Source organism: Protopterus annectens, chromosome 5.part0, assembly GCF_019279795.1.
Source record: "Protopterus annectens isolate FY-2018-M chromosome 5.part0, PAN1.0, whole genome shotgun sequence".
NCBI lineage: Eukaryota > Metazoa > Chordata > Ceratodontiformes > Protopteridae > Protopterus > Protopterus annectens.
The window spans coordinates 1,807,740,097-1,807,760,776 of NC_056735.1; the positions used below are offsets into that span (position 1 = coordinate 1,807,740,097).

The 20,680-nt window shown below is 43.2% G+C and overlaps 1 protein-coding gene across 2 annotated transcripts in view; it reads left to right on the forward strand.

Moving 5' to 3' along the window:
* Nucleotides 1-20,680, forward strand: part of ZBTB11 (zinc finger and BTB domain containing 11) — a 1,204,127-nt gene that overhangs the window by 484,499 nt on the left and 698,948 nt on the right. For both annotated transcript variants that reach the window (XM_044071594.1, XM_044071595.1), the window contains exon 4: nucleotides 18,809-19,659. In XM_044071594.1, coding sequence (XP_043927529.1) covers nucleotides 18,809-19,659 — 851 coding nt within the window. The remainder of the gene's footprint in view (nucleotides 1-18,808; nucleotides 19,660-20,680) is intronic.

Sequence of the window (20,680 nt, forward strand, 5' to 3'; positions counted from 1 at the left end):
GATCCCAAGGATATTGCCAATATCCTGGCAGATCGATTCAGTGCCAACTTCACCCCTCTCTTACCCCCTAAAGGGCCAATCTCAGTACCAAAAGATTGCCAAATTCTGGTACTCACGGCCGCACAAGTAAAAAACGCACTCTCCAAAGCTACGAATACAGCATCCATGGGACCAGACGACATCCCGGGCTGTGTACTACATGAACTACAAAATGAACTAGCGCCTCACCTAAGTGTCATGTTTAATCATAGCTTCACCTCAGGCTTCGTGCCCAGTGCATGGCACACAGCTACAGTTATCCCAGTCCACAAGGGGGGATCCACCTTACATCCCAAGAACTATCGTCCCATCAGTCTGACGAGCCTGATCTGCAAAGACATGGAACGCATTATCATGGAACTTCTAAACAAAGACATTGATAACCTTCAAACACTGGACCCCACCCAGTTTGGTTTCGTAAAGGGCCAATCTTGTCTCCTTAACCTGATTGACTTCTTTGAATCAAGTCTCCAGAGCCGTGGACGAGGGTAAGGTGGTCCACACCACCTATCTGGACCTCATCAAGGCCTTCGACACCATCCCCCACTCTGGAATCATAGATAAACTTACTAAGCTGGGCATTAATCCCTGTGTCACTCGATGTGTTGCCAACTGGCTTACTGACAGAACCCACACTGTAAAAGTAGCAGACTCAAAATCCAGCTCCAGACAAGTGACAAGCGGAGTACCTCAGGGTTCAGTCCTGGGACCACTCTTGTTTGGCATCTACTTCTCTGAAGTGCAGGCCAGCACTAAGGGACTCTGGCTAACAAAGTTCTCAGATGACTCCAAACTGGGAGCCATTATTGAATCCCCAAATTATGTGGATATTGTACAAAAGGGCCTTACAGAAACAGATGATTGGTGCCAGAGCCATGGGCTCAAGTTCAATGTCAAGAAATGTGTAGTTATCCCCTTTAGTAAAAAACATGTACCCATGAATTACCACATAAGTGGCAGTACACTAAACACCGAAAGTGTGATAAGGGACTTAGGGACACAGGTGGACAGTGGTCTCACCTTCGATAACCACATAGCCACAACAGTCAGGAAATCCTTCTGTGTGGCACACCTCATCACTAAGGGATTTTCATCCAGAAAAAAGGAGGTCATTGTCCCACTGTACTCCTCCCTCATTAGACCCATTACAGAGTACAACACCCCGTTTGGTATGTACCTCACAGAACAACTGGAAAAGCCACAGAAATACCTCACTAAAAGAATCACTGGCCTAAAGCAGATGCCCTATGCTGACAGTCTAAAAAAAAACTCCCGCTATACTCTGTCGCATATCGCCTACTTAGAGACAATCTCTGCTCAACATACAAGGCCATGTCAAACCCAATGCTGTTGTACATGCTACACTTAAAGAAATCCCAATCCCTCAGAGCCACACTCTCAAGGGATCTAAACCTGGTCATCATAATGAACAAAACATGCTGGAGGGATAGGTTCCTGACCCAGAAACTCCCCATACTCTGGAATAGACTGGCCGTACATGTCAAGCTGAGCGCCACTTTGGCCCTCTTCACAAGGAACCTTGACAATTGGATGGGAGATGTGAAAACCGGGGTGAATTTCCTGTCAGTCGCCCTGCTAGACAGGGGACCAGGGAAGTAAATATTCTGGGAAAAAATAGCCAGGGAATGGTTATGGCTAGGCTTGTATAGGCCCTAGAGCCGATAGCCTAATACCAACATATGAACTCTCATCCATGAAACTATGAGGGTTAGTGAGGGTTATTTGTTTTCTGGTCTTAACTTCTTCCCTGGCAACTGATATACACATTAATATCCTGTAGGCTGCCATATTGAGGCAGCACAACAAAGCCAATTGCACATCCCCAGCCCATGTGGTGATTGCCATAAATCTTTCTATCTTCATTATGTGTAAGCATTGCATGGGCCTGACTGCTTCCTTCTTTGCCAGGATGGGTGAGCCAATGTTGGCCACTTACACTCATCCTCTCTCATTGATTGCTTCAGAAATAGAGTTGATTGTGTTAGATCTGTTTTTTACTCAAGTTTTAAAATCTCTTTGCCATAGAACAGACAGGTATACCTCTGTTTGATGTCGGAATAAGATCTTTAATTGGAGATCTGGCCAGGAGCATTGTTCACTTTATAGTATTAATAGGTTCATAGATAAGTACTAAGCTAGCTGCCCTTCCTGGCCATTTTAAACCTAGCTAGTTTCCCTTTTTCTGCTTGAAATAACCTATTTAATTTGGTTATAGATTGGCCTTGCACTTCACGTGGTCGATAATTATGTATTACCCCAATGAGAATAACTGGGATCATAACTTAGATAAGTGGAAGGGACCCATACATGGGATAAATTATTTAAGAGCTGCCTCTGCCCATTAGTAGCACATGTGGCAGTCCTGGGATACGTTTTCTGTTTCCCACCCATAGATCTAAGCTGTGCTTCAAAATGGGCAGGGATGATCTTTGTTTTATATAGAGGGGAAGTCTGTTCTGCAGCAGTGGTATCCTCTGCAAAATAACCCTGTCACTCCAAACCTTTTTGCTGATGTTACAGAAAAGGTTTAGATCCTAGACCAAGTAATTTTGATGCCAATTTTGCTTGCTGGTGTGCAGTAAATCCATCAGTAATGGGTCAAAGGATACCTTCTATGCCAGACACAGGTCAATTGTTAGCAGCTGTAGGATACTGAGTATAGTGACAAGACTTTGAGTTGGTATATGTAGGACATGTTGTTTAGGCTTTCTATCATTTTAGTAAGGTATCTGTGTGGTTGTTCAGTTGTTGCATGTGTCTGGACAGATGCATATTAAAGGGGGCATTATATTCAGTGATTGGCCAAATGAGGGCTGACTAAAGGAGGATAATGACATCTCTAGATTTAGACACAATCCCTTTGTTTATAAGCTTTGCAGTATAAAAGGACTTTCTTACAACAATAGACCCATGTTGGCCAAAGGTTAGGCCACTGTCTACGTAGTCTACATAGTAACCCTCCCACCATACCTATTACCCACAGAGCACGATCATAAAGTTTCCCTTATAAACAAACACATTCAAAAATTGAGAAAACTAATAACCTCATGCATATCAAAACTAGCCCTAAGTGGAGACATCCACCCTAACAGTGGCCCTACCATCTCAGACCCCAGTCCTCATAATCGGACTAGAAACCACAACTTCTCCCATATTACAGCCAATAGAAAGCCAAGTGACTTTCTTCTACTAAGCCTAAATATTAGAAATATATCCAACAAAGTCCATGAACTCCATGCCACCATAGACTTGTACTCCCCAGATATAGACATCCTGACAGAAACCTGGCTAAAACATCACATTACCAGTGAGCAAATACTCCCTACAGGTTATGGCATACTAAGAGTAAGTAGACCGGCTAAACAAGAAAGGAGGCGATGTAGCTATAATATTTAAACAGCATCTAAACATCCAGATCTTAAAATCATCAGCTCCACAAATAGGCAAAGAAGAATAAATATATACCAACCTCAAAATAAACCAAAACAAAACCATCACCATAATTGGATGCTACTTCCCACCTGGCCAAAACATCCCTCCACTAGAAGACCTCCTCAGCTGGTCTACCCACCATCTCCCCCAAGAAACTATCATTTTAGGTGATTTCAATATTGACTGGCAGTCCTGTTCTGGCAACCATTCAACCAATCATGTAAACCTTCATGGCTTCACCCAGCTAGTCCAGTCGCCAATCAGGATAAATAAAAACTCCAGCAAGCACACTACCCTGGATTAGATACTAGTCAGTAAGAGCCCCCAGTCATATATAACGGGCTGCTTATCAGATAGCCTCAGTGATCACTCCCCAACATTCCTACTCAAAAAATACCTATACCAAGCTTACACCTGTCATCTACTGTCAAATACGTAAAAAACTAAACTTTAACCCACTCACATTCATCTCATCCCTCAAAGAATGTAACTGGCATCCTCTAAAGTACCTCAGTCTTGATGACACAGTTGAAATGTTTAATACTACCTTCATGAGCATCCTTAATTACCATGCCCCCATAACCCTCAGAACCAAAGCACAACCCTCCCCATGGCTACAGAAAACCACTAAGTCAGAAATGAAAAACGGGGATAAAGCTTGGGAGCACTGGCGCAAAACCAAAACCCCCTCAACTAGACAGAAATTCCTAAAACTACGCAATAGAGTCAAAAAGCTAATAAAACAGGACAACTTCCAATACTACCATTCTGCCCTAGACTCCTCCCAACACAGCCCCAAATAATCCTGGTCTTCCATAAACTCCATCCTCCACCCAGGTAAAGTCAGTACCCCTTCTACTAACATCCTTCACTCCTCAGAAAATATTGCTACCTCATTCAACACACACTTCACACAAACCATACTATCACTAGCTAAACAACACAACTCCCCTCCCCTCCAACCCACACCTTCAACTAGTAATCTCCCCACTGACTTCTCTTTTTCTCCTGTACCTACCTCCAACATAAAAAAACTCTTAACTAAACTTAAGTCCACCAAATTAGCAGCAGACAATCTCCCAAATCGCAGCTGATGCTCTGGCCTACCCCGTATCCATCTTGATTAACCGATCTCTGTCAGAAAGTTACGTTCCCACACTGTGGAAAGTATCACATATAATTCCCCTCCACAAAGACGGACCCTCCACAGAACTAACCAATTACCACCCCATAGCTATTCTCTCTCCACTCTGCAAAATACTAGAGAGATGCATACACTCTCAGGTCGCAGACTACCTCCTTACTAACAACCTCCTTTCCAATACTCAGCATGGTTTCTGACCAAACCATAGCACCACCCACTGCCTTACTCTCCTTTACTAACACTATCCTTTAGCGTAAAAACAATGACCATCTCTCCTCTGCTACTTTCCTAGACCTGTCTAAAGCATTTGATGTGGTCCCGCACAAACAACTTATCTCTGTCCTCAATAACCTATCCTTCTCTCAGTCAGTCACCAGCTGGTTTTAGAGTTACCTGTCTGACCGCCAACAATCCGATGTATGGCAGAATGACATATCTCTGCAGCTACCTGTCTCCATAGGGGTTCCCCAAGGATCCATCCTTGGACCCCTACTCTTCTCTGTTTTCACCAATAATCTAGCCTCTGCCACCAAACATGGCACACTTCTACAATATGCAGATGACTCAACCATCATCTGCTCAGCCCATTCCCTACCCAAACTGCAAAAAGTCACACAGGAAGCCTTTTCCTCTGTTGAAACTTAGTTATCCGATGCCCAATTAATACTCAACCCAAACAAAACTAAACTACTCATCTTCCAACCCACCAAACATACTCAAAACAACTCTCACTTTAACATCACAGCAAAAGACAACACCACTATATACCCAACTGAACACACCAAATTGCTAGGAGTGGAAATAGACAGTAAACTAAAATTTGACATTCACATATCCATGACCATAACAAAAGTTCACAAAAAACTAGGAGCGTTATACAGAAATAAGCAACTTCTCACCAAAGCAGCAAAGATTTCAATAGCAAATTCCCACCTTATCTCCACCCTACTTTATGCCTCTCCAATATATACCAACCTAAGGCAATGCGATCTAAACAAGCTAGAGACCTGCTACAACAAAATTACCAAATTCGCCACAGGGGCATCCTACCATAGTCACCACTGTCTCTCACTTGCTGAACTGGGCTGGCTTGAACTCCCTCACCTCCTTCAGTGGTATCAACTCTCACTCGCCCACAAACTAGTAAACCATCCACTAAATGTCCCATCCCTCCAGAATCTACTCCAACCCTATCGCACCATCAGACCACTAAGATCGGGCAACAAAAATCACTTGCAGATCACTAAAACCAATAACTCTGCTGATGAAGCACTATTCTCTTGCGCCATTGCCAAATTATGGAACTCCCTCCCACCCACAATTACCTCCATACCATCATGCACCCACTTCAAAACTTTACTAAAAGCGCACCTAAAAACATACTGGCTATGCCCTTGCAACTCCCACTCGATCACCCACCCTATCCAACCACTACCTTTCTTTCCACTCCACTAACTACCTTGATTATAGCAAGCTGAGATGCTCATAAGCCTAGTACTTATCATACAGCAGGAGCTTCTTATTGAAACATTTGTTAATGTCTGTTACGTACTTTACAGATAAAGATTGTAGTTGTCTACTGATGTACTATGTTCTTCATCTGTAAATATGTTGTAAGTAATTGCTACGTTAAATTGTTAATCGCTATGTAATCCAATGTAACTACTGTCTGTTTATTTTAACTGTGGAGCTTTTCTCCCCGGGCCTCCGCTGAAAATGGACCTATGTCCAGTCAGACACTCCCAGTCAACAAATATAAATAAAAATAAGTTCTCAAATCCTGAACAACTGAGTCAACTCTTAGGGCCATATTGCCAATGTGGTAGTTCCCCGGGGTAGATGACTTCCCAAAAGATATAGTAATGCATTTTTTGGCATTTAGTGCAAGTCCACGAGTTTGACACCAGTTATTTATTTGGGACAAATCTTTTCACAGGATGGTTACATTGTTTTGAGGATTCAGTAACTACTCCTAGCTTGCAGTCATCTGCAAACTTTGAAGATCAGAGCCCTTTGGTATTGGCTTTTACTTCAGAAAACTAGATGGCAATTGGGAGAGGTCCCAGTACAAAATCCTGGGGAATTCCATTGGTGGACAGGTCTCTCTGTGGAGGTAACTTTCTCTGTTTTGATTATCTGTGTTCTATATGACAGTTGGCAATCCAGAGGGTGTCATAGGGGTTTATTCTCACTTTATTTAGCATTTCTACTATGATTTAGTGGGGAATTGTGTAAAATGCTTTGGTCAGGACTAGGTATGGTGCATGTACTGTTTTGCTTTCATCCATTGCTTTGGTGACCTGTTCAAAAAATCCACCAGGATGAGTAAACATGACCTGCCCTTGACAAATCCAAACTGAGACTGGTCCAGTGTTTGGTGGTTCCCTATGTCCTGATTAAATTCCATAGTAAGCTCTTCCATGGCTTTGTGTGTGAGGCTTTTCACACGTATGTGTCTGTAATTGCCTGGGTCTATGGAAGGTCCTCCCTTATGTAGGAGAATTTACATTCTCCCAGTCTGTCATCATGATAAAAAAATGTATCATTGCTGTAAACTCTGTGTACTATTAACACTAGCTGCCAATTTATTTAGTGTCCTTTCAGCTTTTATTTTCTAATGTTTATTTCAGCCAGAAAGAAGGAAGCCACCCTAGGACTATGTGTCAGGGTGCATTTCTTGTCAATGGCAATCTCCTTTAAATGTACTTGTAATTGGATGTGACTGCTGATGAGTAGTTTGGACATCTAATTTAAGTGCTTAGGATAGTAGCATAATAGGCTAGTTCCATTTTTCCTTTTTTCACTGAATTGTGAAACTGATCATCTGTGGCTGATGAATCATAGCTCTCAACCTTCTGTCTCCAAAATGTGGAAACACTAGATGTTCTTTGTGTTTCACTGTTGCAGTCATCACACTTGGGTTATCTGCCTGTAGGTAGCCCTCAGTCAGCATGAATACCAGTGTCATGGGATTTCTGCGTCGGATGCTGTCGCCTCTTCCATGACGTCAGGTCGTCAGGGGTCTAAACATGCAGCCAACACCATTACATAAGCTTTTCTTGCTGTGCGGGAGCCCGAAGCAGAAACAGTTCACAAGTGTCGGTCGGCTGCTTCCTGAAATTTGTGTTTTTCGAGTTTCAAACCTGAAGTCTTCTAAAGCTAAGTACCCAGTTGGAGATCCTCCTTTCTTGCTCTAACCGATGTCAGTAAAAGTTAACAGTTGTCTTGCCTGTGGAAATACCTCACAGAGATTTTCATTCTTACTGCGATACCTGTTTAGGCCCAGACCACAGAGTCCCTCGCTGTCAGTTTTGTGCCATGTTCAATGCCCGAACTATTCATCGTCGGGCTATTTTTGTCGCTAATTTTTTTTCTCGTATTCCAAAATGGCTTTGATAAGCCGTCCAACTACCGATCCTCTGAAAAAACACAAAGATAAAGACAGAGACAGATCACAGTAGGTCCAAAACTGCCGATGATGCTTCCGTTAAGCTAGTCGTCAGTCCGCCAGTACTCAGTGAGGTGCTTTCTCAGCCCTTGTTACCCACTTCTACATATTCGGAGGCCTCTACTGAGACCCATTCGTGGTCCAGTATGCCGCGAGATGCATCTTCGACTATGGAACCTGCGGATGTCTCTACCTTGGATGGGTCCGAAGCCACTGTGCAGGCACCGGTTTCTGAGGGTGTATTCAGACCTTCCGATGTTCATATTAAACAGACTACTTCATTAATGGCTAAAACTACCAAATTTCTCAGGCCCAGAGTTGACACTACGCCTAGGAAACCGATGACCAGAAAGCATTCTCAAGCTCCCATGCCACAGAAACAAATGCTTAGAATGGCTGAAGACCTTATTACTTTAATTAGGGGAAGCCAGCCTTCCCCCTCTAAAAGACAAATAATTGATTTTTCATCTGACCATGAGTTGGATGACTCTGACCCCTGTGATTACCAGGACATACCCTTATCTACCTATGAGGACTCAGATGCAGAGGATTCCATTCCCTCTGCCCACCCACAGAGGATTTTCTTTTGGTGAAACCTTGCATACCCTAAGAGAGCATTTCCGCTGGGACTGCCAGGACTACTCACAGTCCAAAAAGAGACTTGAGGAATTTTTAGACTTGCCTCAGCATAGGCCTCTAGCCATACCCCCTGTCCTGGATATTGTAGATGTCGTCTTCATGGAATCCAGTCTTACCCCTGATACTTTACCACCAGCTTTTAGAAAGCCTGACCTGACTCTCACAAATTTCTCTTTAAAAATACCACTGCAGATCCAGAGACCATTTTCCAGGGACCTAAAGGTATTAAGGCTACTACAGCCAAAAACCCTACCCCTTCGAACAAGGATAATAGGGCTTTAGACAGATGGGGTAAGAAGGTATATACCTCTGCAACTCTTGCCATCAGGGTTTTAAACTGCCAGTTTCACATGTTGAAGGTACCAGCAGCATATTATGGAACTATTTAAACAAAAATTATTGTTGATTCCTGATTGTGCAGAAAATAGACTTACAAGAGTTAATCATTTGGCTAACCAAGTTGGTAAACATACTTTGCAGTGTGGTTTTGATATCTTAGAAGCATCTTGCAGGGCTGCTGTCACTGGGTCTGTTCTGAGAAGGCATGCTTGGTTGAAGGAACAAATCTTGCCAGACCATGTCGAAGCAAGATTACTAGATGCTCCATTAAACCAAGAATGTCTGTTTGGCTCAAAAGCAGAAGTTGTTCTTAAAAAGATGGAGGAAAAAGCTAAATCTATGCAAACTGTTAAAGATTTTACAGGTACAGCCACCTAGATTCAGTAGGCATTGACCTTCAAAAAACTGGTCCTTTCCAGTCCCTCCCAGACCTTCTCAGTCCAAACCCAGGGCAACAGACCACAAAGACTACAGTCCCAGGGTATGCACAGATCTAAATAATGGAGTGCTCCCTCTTCAAAAACGGAGTGGTAAGCCACCCCCTTATGGAAAAAGCTCACAATGACTTGTCCATCCTTCCCAGCCATGCCCAAGTACTTGCACCCCTAGGAGGAAAACTGGCCCTGTATGCATATATTATCCAGGACCAGTGGGTCTTAAACATTGTATCCCAGGGATTCCACTCACTGCCAACCCCAAGCAGATTGCCAGACCTTCCTCCAAACCAGTGGGCAGATGCCCAAAAGCAAGTACTTTCTCTTCTCAGTATCAGGGCTATTCAACCTGTTCCAACAGAGCAAAGGGGACAGGGTTTCTACCCAGACTGTTCCTGGTGCCCAGAAAAGAGAACTCTTGGTACCCTAGTCTGGATCTGTCACCTCTCAACTCCTTCCTGGTGGTACCAAAATTCATAATGCTTACACTCCAGCAGCTGCTTCCTATGCTATCCAAGGACTCCTGGCTGGTCACCCTAGAATTAAAAGAAGCATATCTGCACAACCTCATAAGGGAATCTTGTAGGAAATATCTATATTTCAGGGCAGGCTCTATGCACTACCAGATGTTCTTCATCTCACATTGCTGCAGTCCTAACACTTGGGTAGTCCGCTGTCCCAGTCGGCCCGAATACCAAAGTATAAGGCTGACGTCGGTCAAGGCGCATTAGTCTGACGTCAGGACGTCAGGGTACAAATGCGCATGACCGACGTCATATCCTCAGTCTTTTTTGCCGCATGGTCCGATGCAGAAGCAGTTTTGCGAGTGCAGGTTGGCGTTCTGAAATTTTCTGAAGTCGGAGTTTCAGACCGAATCAAAGTTGGCTAAGTACCCGTTGGGAATATTTTGGTTTTTTCTTGCCTCAGTATTTAACCGGATGTCAGAAAAAGTGAATAACTGTATTTCTTGTGGGAAACAGATACCTCATAGGGATTACCATACCTTGTGTATACCTTGCTTAGGGCCTGAGCACGACGTTGTTGGATGTCGCTCTTGTGCTAGATTTAACAAACGCACTATAAAGAGAAGATTAGACTGTGCCAGGTTAGTTTTTGGGAAGCGTTGTAATTATAAAATGCCGTCGGATGCTCCGACGCCCGCTTCGTCTAAAAAGCGCAGGGACAAAGCAGCAAAGCCTAGGTTGGAAGAACCGTCTGTCCCGGACGTCGGTTCTTTAGAGGGCTCGGTGGAGCCGGAGGTTCTGCCAGAAGTTTCTTTGGAGTCTCAGGGAGAGACTTTACTGTTACAAGATGTGTCCTCTCAGGAGGTAGGCCAGGCTGAAGGGGCTTCTCAGGTAACTGTTCTCCCCTCCCTTCCTAAGGTGGTTAGGCCCTCCCCTTCTGTTTCCAAGGCTTCTTCGAGAGGCAGGCCAGGTTTAACTTCAGTGGGTGTCTCTCCTAGTTCTTCAGGGTCTCTGCCTAAGAAACATATGCTTAAAATGGCAGAAGATTTGATTACTATGATTAGAGGTTCTATGCCCCCTCCTGATAAGAGGCCTAGGGTGGAACCTGAGCTTGAGAGTTTTGAGCAGTGTTCGGAGGCTTCTGAGTCTTCGGCTGAAGACTTACAGGAGTATCCTCCTTATTCTGATTCTGATGTAGATGATTCTACTCCTTCGGCTTCTCCTCCTGAGGATTTTTCTTTTCAGAGACTCTTCATTCCATGAGGGAGCATTTTAAATGGGAAGGTCAAGATTTCTCTGATTCCAGGAAAAGGCTTAGGGAATTTTTGTTTCTACCCCAGCATAGGCCTTTAGCTATACCTCCTGTTCTGGATGTGGTGGAAGATGTTTTTGCAGAGGCTTCCCTGAACCCTGATTCTTTGCCTCCTGCCCCAGTTAAACCGGATAGGTATTATAGGGTGCCTGAAGCTCATAAGTATCTTTTTAAGAGTCCTAGGGCAGACCCAGAAACTGTTTCTCAGGGGCCTAAAGGTGTTAAGGCTTCTGTTGTTAAAAATCCTGTTCCTGGCTGGTCACCCTAGAATTAAAAGAAGCATATCTGCACAACCTCATAAGGGAATCTTGTAGGAAATATCTATATTTCAGGGCAGGCTCTATGCACTACCAGTTCTCTGCACTGCTTTTGGCTTATGAACTGCGCCCAGGGTATTCACAAAGTGCCTGGCTCCAGCCATTGCATACCGCAGGCAGAGAAATATTCAAATTTACCCATACTTGGACGATTGCGTGATTCAGCCAGACAGTCAGGAATTGCTACTTCAGCACCTGACGTTTGTAAAGAGACTCTCTGGGGTATACCATCAACGAAAATAAATCACATCTGGTACCCAGCCAAAAGATTGTATTCCTGGGCGCAAGCTTGAACACAATGTCCCAGATTGGCACCCCTTACTCCAGAAAAGCAGGTTTGACAAATTACTTCAAACTACTGGTCACCCAAACCCAGCTATCTGCAAGAAAAATACTGCAAGCCCCAGGGTTCATGGCCTCATGCATTCTACTAATTCCATATGCAAGACTGCATATGAGGAAACTTCAGTGGTACTTAAAAAGTCTCTGGTGTCAACATTTTCAGGACCTGGAAACAGTGATTCCTATCATTCCTTGCCTAAGGGCAGAGTTCCTTTCGTGAGCAGAAGCTTGTAACCACAACAAGGGACTCCCATGTGATTGCTTCCTATTTTTGGGGCTCCTGACATCTGGGGCAAGAAAAACTGATGTAATGGCGTCGTCTGCATGTTTTATACCCCTGACGACCTGACGTCATGGAAGAGGTGACGGCATTTGACGCAGAAATCCCAAGACTCTGGTATTCGAGCCTACTGAGGGCTAACTGCAGGTAGATAACCCGTGTGTGATGACTGCGACAGTGAATACACTTAAATATCTACATTTATGGTAAGTGTACACAACTGTACTTTCTCATAATGTGGAACAAATGGACAAAATGTGGAGCACTTAGTAACAGCTTCAGCTAGGAAGCTTGCAGTACAGTTAATGGATGTTCATCGTGTTTCACTGTTGCAGTCATTACACTTGGGTTATCCTGCTGGCAGGCTACCCGCAGTCAGCCTGAATTCCAAAGTCCTAGTCCGGCGTCAGTTGCTGTCGCCTCTTCCCTGATGTCAGTGCACCAGGGGTATATAAGATGCAGCTGACACCATTTTCTTCAGTCTTTCTTGCCACGCGGTGCCTGAAGCAAAAGCAGTTCGCAAGTGCCGGCGGCTGACTCCTGAGATTTTCATAAAAACCGCAAAGACAAAGAAAAGGACAGCCATCCGAGGTCCAAAACCGACGACGAAGCCTCTTGTAGGCCAGTTGCCGGTTCTCAGTGAGGCGCTTTCGCAGCCCCTGACACCCGCTACCTCAGAGCCACAGGCTGCTTCCGACTCCCACGTGGAGACAACTAGGCCTCTGGAAGCTCAAGGTATTGGGCCTACGGAAACTATTCCCTCAGATGGGTCTGAAGCCGCTGAGCAGGCATCGGCTTCTGAGGGTATTTTCAGACTTACACAGCTTACTATCAAGTCCACTTCAGCAGCCAAGGCAAAGTTTAAAACACCATTAAAGACAAAGAAACAAGTACAGCATTCTCCTGGACAGTCATCCATGCCAAAGAAACAGATGCTTAAAATGGCCGAGGACCTAATTACTTTGATCAGGGGTTCCCATCCCCCTCCTGATAAAAGGTCTAGGCAAGACACTGACTATGACTCCTCTGACCAGGTTTCAATTTCCTCTGATTCCTCTTCAGAACAGGGATATTCTCTTCCTCCCTATGAGGACTCTGATGCTGAAGAATCTATCCATTCAGCCTCTCCTCCTGAGGATTACTCTTTTGGGGAAACCTTACACACTATGAGGGAGCATTTCCATTGGGAGAGCCAGGATTATTCAGATTCCAGGAAAAGGCTCAGAGACTTTCTTTTACTGCCTCAGCAGAAGGCCCCTTGCTATCTCCCCTGTACTAGATATTGTTGATGATGTTTTTTTCTGAATCCAGTTTGTCTCGTGATTCTTTACCCCCTGCACCAGTCAGGCCAGATAGGTACTACAGGGTCCCGGACTCACATACATTTATTTATAAAAACCCTGCTGCTGACCCAAAAACAATTTCTCAGAGTCCCAAAGGGTCAAGGCTTCCACTGCAAAAAACCCTGTTCCCTCAGATAGGGATTCCAGAGCTCTGGATAGATGGGGGAAAAAAAGTTTACACTTCTGCTACTTTAGCTGTAAGGGTTTTAAACTGCCAGTTTCACATGCTTAAATATCAACAATACCTAATGTCTTTGCTGAAACAGAAAATGCTTACAAGCTCAGAATGCCCTGACAATAAGGAAATGCAGGATTTATTGCATGCAGCTGAACAAGTGGGAAAGCATACTCTGCAATGTGGTTTTGATTCATTACAGGCTTCTTGCAGAGCCGCAGTTACAGGTTCTGTCATTCGAAGGCATGCTTGGTTAAAAGAACAACGTTTACCTGATCATGTTAAAGCAAAATTATTGGATGCTTCATTACAGCATGATACTCTGTTTGGTGTTAAAGAAAATGGACGATAAAGCAAAATCAATGCAGACAGTATAGGATTTCTTACAGGTTCAGCCACCTAGATTTAGCAGGAACTGGCCTTCTAAAAATCGGTCCTTTCCAGTGTCAGACAGGCCACAAAGAGGCAGATACAGACACCCAAGAGGCACATCTCAGCCCCAAGGCTCATACAGACTGAAACAATGGGGTGCTTCAGCCCCCAAAGGCGGAGAAGACAAATCACAACCTTATATGAAACAGTCCCAATGACTTCCCACTACGAATGCCAAGCACTTACCTTTTGGCAGCACCCTTAGGGGGAAAACTAGCACTTTTCTCGCAAAATTGGCACATGATCACCCAGGTTAAATGGGTACTGAATATTGTTTCTCAGGGTTACAGGTTCCACTTTCACACCCTACCAAGGTCAAAAGGTATGCCAGAATTGCCACAAAATCAATAGGCAGAGGCACAAAAACAAATTTCTGCTCTCATGGACATGAGAGCTATTCAAAAAGTACCACAAGCAAGAACAGGGACAAGGATTTTACTTAAGACTTTTCTTGGTAGCCAGAAAGGACAATGCCTGGAGACCAGTACTGGACCTGTCAATTCTAAATACTTTCCTGGATGTTCCAAAATTCAAAATGTTGACACTGCAGCAACTTCTACCCATGCTGGGCAAGAAGACTTGACTAGTTACTTTGGACCTCAAAGAGGCATACCTGCATGTCCCAATCAGACAATCTTGCAGAAGATACCTCGGATTCATAGCTGGCTCAATGCATTACCAATTCTCTGCACTGCCCTTTGGCTTATCTACTGCGCCCAGGGTCTTCACAAAATGTCTGGCACCAGTAATTGCAATTTGCAGACAAAAAGGAATTCAAATATATTCCTACTTGGACGACTGCCTTATTCAAGCAGAGAGCAAGGACATTCTACTAAAACATCTGGTGTTTGTAAAAAGATTAATTTGTCTAGGGTACACAGTAAACGAAAAGAAATCAAAACTAGTGCCCTCTCAAGAGATAATATTCCTGGGTACAAGCTTAAATACAACTGCCCAGATGGCGTATCTCACGCCAGACAAGCAAAGGCAACTGACTCATAACTTTTAGATGATGGCAACAAAGACCCAGCTACCTGCAAGAAAAATTCTGCAGGCTTTGGGCTTCATGGCATCCTGCATCCTGCTAATTCCGTATGCAAGACTGCATATGAGGAAGCTACAATGGTTTCTAAAAAGTGTTTGGACTCAACATTGCCACAGCCTGGAAACAATAATAACTCTTATTCCCTGCCTGCAACAGGAGTTTCGATGGTGGGCACTGGCCTGTCACCACAACAAGGGACAGCCTTTCACTTTACCCACAGCCAGGCAGACACTAACAACAGATGCATCGGATTATGACTGAGGGCACACATGGCAGGAAAATGTATTCAGGGCACGTGGCCCGCAGACCAGATGCATCTTCACATCAATCAAAAAGAGATGCTAGCTGTACAGAATGCCCTGACAGCCTTCAAGGATCTACTACATCCAGGACAACTTTTACTAAAGACGGACAATACTACAGTTATGTGGTACATAAACAAGCAAGGGGGCACACATTCCTACCCCCTCTGCAGGCAAGCCATGACTTTGTGGAACACAGCATTGACCTATCGAGTACATCTGCAGGCACAATTCCTGCCAGGAAAGAAAAATATTCTGGCAGATGAAGTAAGCAGACACCTCATGGACCCTCACGAGTGGAAACTAAATCCACAGGTCTTCAGCATGATAACAAGGAAATGGGGATGTCCAGACATAGATCTTTTTGCCTCCCCTCACAACTGCCAACTACAGAGATTCTGTACAAGGACTCATCACTCACAAGCATGGAAAGTGGAAAGCTAAAAATTTTTCTGATTGCCCCAGACTGGCCACGCCAGCACTGGTACCCAGTCCTAAAAGAGCTTGTCTCAAGGCCCAGCCTGGACTTTACCTCAAATTCCTCATCTTCTGACTCAACAAAACAATCGGATCCTGCACAGCCAACTCAGAACCTTAAATCTGGCTGTATGGCAGATAATATAATGACTCAGAACACACCTCTCTCTAAAGTTGCTATGGATGTTATTTTGTAAGCCAGGAGGCCCAGCACCAGGAAATCTTATTTAGAAAAATGGAAGATATTCTGTGCTTGGAACCAGGCACAAGGACTTGAACCACTTGTTCCAAATATTCCTCAGATTTTACAATACCTAACTGAGATGCTGGACAAAGGCCTATCCTTCTCATCAATTAAGATCCATGTCTCTGCCATCTCAGCTCATTACAATATGGAACCTCCTATTTTCTCTCATCCACTGCTAAGACAGTACCTCAGAGGGGCAAAAAACATAAGACCCCCAAGGAGAGCACCGATACCTATATGGGACCTCAACTTTGTTTTAGAAAAGCTCACACTGTCTCATTTTAAGCCAGCCAATACAGCTGATATAAAATTCTTATCATGGAAAACTGCTCTGCTCCTAGCAATAACTTCAGCAAGAAGAGTCTCAGAGTTACAAGCATTAATGGTAGTGGAACCTTTTATCATTTTTCATCCGGACAGAGTTTCTCTAAGGACAAACCCAACATTTATCCCAAAGGTAGTGTCCAGTGTGGCTCTTAACCAAACCATTCATTTGCCAATATTTTATCCAAATCCACAGAATAAAGGGGAGAGACTTCTACACTCTTTGGGCATACACAGTCAGCTATGCTTCTACTTGGACAAAACAAAAGCTTTCAGAAAAACTGAGCAACTGTTTGTAGCATATGCTGCAGGATCACAAGGAAACTCTATTTCAAAGCAGACTATTTCAAAATGGTTAGGGCACTGTATTCGATTCTGCTATGCACAGCAATGGCAAGTCAGTGCCTAAGAATATTAGGCCACATTCTACCAGGGCAGCAGTCTTTCACAGAGGAGTACCAACCAAGGAAATTTTGGAGACTGCAACTTGGAGTTCAGTGCACGCTTTTACCAAGCACTACCACTTACCTCTTTACTCTAAATCCAGAGCAGGCTTTGCCACTGCAGTTCTGCAGGGCCTCATAGCCACTCCTAATCCTATTTAGACCCAGCCGCCCAACCTCAGCTTTGGGATTCAACCCAAGTGTAATGACTGCAACAATGAAACACTATGAACATAGTACAGTTGTGTACCTACCATAAATGTAGATGTTCGAGTGTATTCACTGTTGCAGTCCGGGTTACCTACCCACCTTTCCCCCTTTCTTTGCTGGGACTTATCTATACTTCTCTATCCTATACAGCCTATGTGGTGTATTTGCTTGTAGATGAAGGTGTTGTTTATTTTAGTGTATGTTTTTTATAAGCAATGTGCATTGCCTACCCTCTTGGGGGCACCTGACATCTGGGGCAAGAAAAACTGAAGAAAATGCCATCGGCTGCATCTTTTATACCCCTGGTGCACTGACTGCAGGGAAGAGGCGACAGCAACCGACGCTGGACCAGGACTTTGGAATTCAGGCCGACTGCGGGTAGCCTGCCAGCTGGATAACCCAAGTGTAATGACTGCAACAGTGAATACACTCGAACATCTACATTTATGGTAGGTATACAACTGTACTTTTCATATTTAACAGCACATTCTTAAAATCAGTGTTTCCGTTTTATTTACCAAGGGTGTTTATTAAAAGAATTATTAATAGTGAATTTGTGACAACCCCTTTCAATGTGGAGCATGGACTTTTCAAGACTCATGAACAAGGAACTTTTCCCATGATGAGGTACGGTTGAAAGACATGGTGGCAACTCGCACCTATAAACTGTTTGCAGTCTCTACATATATATTTGACTTTTTTGTTTGCCCTTTTACCAGATAGTTGTAGCTGGAATGAATTATCAATGCTGCTGTTTGCTTGGTGCTTGTCATGCCAAATATCAAACTTGTGTTTCAGAAATCATAGCTACTTCATGTAGTTTCTTTTGCTAGTTCTGTTAGTGACACCTGTATTGTATTTTTTGGCTCAGTGTTTTTTTTTTTTTGCCTTCACAGAGCACTACATATTTGAAAACTTTGGAGTGTGTTTGGCCTGGTAGCCCTTTACAGATCTTGTCCTGACTTATTATATGCTGACTACTTTGAAGTTTTGTGCTGTGTTGTATTGACCTATCCTGTCCCTCCATTTCCCTCAATTGTAAGAGGTATCCCTTATAATGGTAACCCTGAAGTAGGAGCGGTATCCCTCCTTGCATTCTCCCAGGTTTTCTATGAGTGTATTCTTCATTTTGCAGCATTCAGAAACTTGTATTACCTTCTAATTCTGCTTTTTTTCCCCACCTTCAGTTAGAAACCTTTGGTTTTTATAACAGGAAATGAAACTGATGAGGACTACCCTTCTTGATGTAATGCATGTGTGGGCCTTGGGTGATTTCTGGCTGAAAATTTATTGGAAAATGTTCACGTAATGATCCCTGCACTTTTTAACATTGATCATGAATGCCTGACCAGTTAAACTGTCTTGAAAACCTAGTTTTATAGGTTTTTCATTACTTCATTTTGTTAAGTCTCTCTTACTAGACTTCACTATGCTGTGTTTTGTCCAACCATCTTGATTATGCTAAATTTGTGAGCATGAGGAATATTTTGCAGTGTGAGAATTACATAACCTGAACTATGTAGTAATGTCTAAATGTGATTTATATACAGAACACTTACATATGTGCCGTTCTGTTTTTTCTGTATCTTCTTTTTACAGGATTCAGTAAAGTTAGCTTTCTTCCCCTGCTGGAGTTTGCATACACTTCCGTGCTGACATTTGATTTTTGCACCATGGCAGATGTTGCTATGTTGGCCCGTCACCTTTGCATGATGGAGATTTTGGAGATTTGTGAGTACATACACAAACAGATGGAAGAGAAGAAGCTTACAGTTTACCAGAAAGGGGATGTGCATACTGTTGAAGCTCGTGAGGTTTTACCAGAAGAGAACAATAATCAGGTAGCCTTACTTGTGAACAATGAAGAAGCTCCATATACTGTGGCAGTCAGTGAAGGAGTGATTGTGACAGTGAATGGGGAAACTCCAACTGTGGGAGAGAGCACCCTTGCTGATGCAGCAGTACCCCCTTCTGAGACTGTGAACTCAGACACAAGTCAGTATGAACCTGTGTCTCCTGCTGTCACGGATGTTAGCCCAGAGCCTGTCACTGTGACTGAGCAAAAACAGACTGAAGGAACTGATGTGAAGTTAAGTGCTCCTGAAAAGGGTGATGAGGCTTTCATAAGTGTTGCAGAGGAACATTCTGCAGAAGAAATGGACTGTTCTTTAGCACATGCTCCTGCAGAAAATGACAAGAACAATGAAGCACTAGTAGCAGAGCCAGATACTGAAAAACTACAGAACACTTCTAAACGGAAACGAGGAAGACCGGTTCGGCTGTTGAGCACTACCATACCCTCATGTGACATAGAAGAAAATGCAGATGACCAGTATAAGAACAGGTTACGTCAGCGTTCTTTGGGTGAAGGAGGTTACATCAGGTTACACAAGGGCACTGAAAGAAAGTTGCAAAATAAGAAAAATGCTAACAAATCAGCACTACAGCAGGTAGGATCTGAACTTTGTATCTTGTTTCTAAACTTTTATTGCTTTATCTCTTACAGATTTGCATTCTGCCCCAGACTCAAGTCTTGCTATATTTTTTCAGTCAGACTACTCCATCCATGTAGTGTTTACTTTCTTTCTGTGCAGTTTCCATGTGTACCATGTAGAATTCAAGATGTCTGAGCTGACTGATATTTCCCTGTGTGGTACCTTAGTAGCAGAGTCTTCTTAATAGTTACTTATGTAGTACCTTAATAACATTTCTTGAATCTAAAAGTAGTACTCATTTCTTGGGTGGTTATTTACTTAATTCAGTCATTCATTTTGTTAGCTAGTTCAAATGTATTACATCAGAGATCTTTTTTTTATGGGTGATCCAGGGAGTAGAGCTTATAAGACGATGGCACATTTGTTCATACATTTTTATTATATTGTAAAGGGTTGGATAAAGTTACAGAAGGTTGGAACATTGCCAACCATGAACACAAGTTCACTGATAGAATGGCACAACTACATGCAACTATGTAGTGTAACAGAGGAGTTGAAATTGGCAGTGGTGGATGATTTCCAGTTAGCCTCAATCGGGTATTAAACTATACAGGTTGAATCCTCTGATTATGCAATTATAGACAGGAATATAAACATGTCAGAATCAGGTACTGGTAAGTAAGTCTTAATACATAATGCAGAAGTATGTCATGGTGCCAGAAAAAAATTATAAAAGGCTGCATATCGGCAGAGATTATCTAACTTTTGTATAATATCAGAAATTGAAGTGTATCTTAATTATGCTTTTTTATTAGAAAACAGAACAATGCAATAAATGCAGCTGAGATGGCAATATTTATAAATCATGTCCTAGAAGTTAAGGAAATGTACACTGGGAATAAATTCTACTATATGAGCAGGTGGCATACTGCTGCTCAGAATACCCAAAGGTTATGGGTTCTGTTTTAACACCAGGTTTGAATTATTTTCCAGTACTGACATTGTAACGTGTAGTCTGAGAGGAGGTTTCAAAACT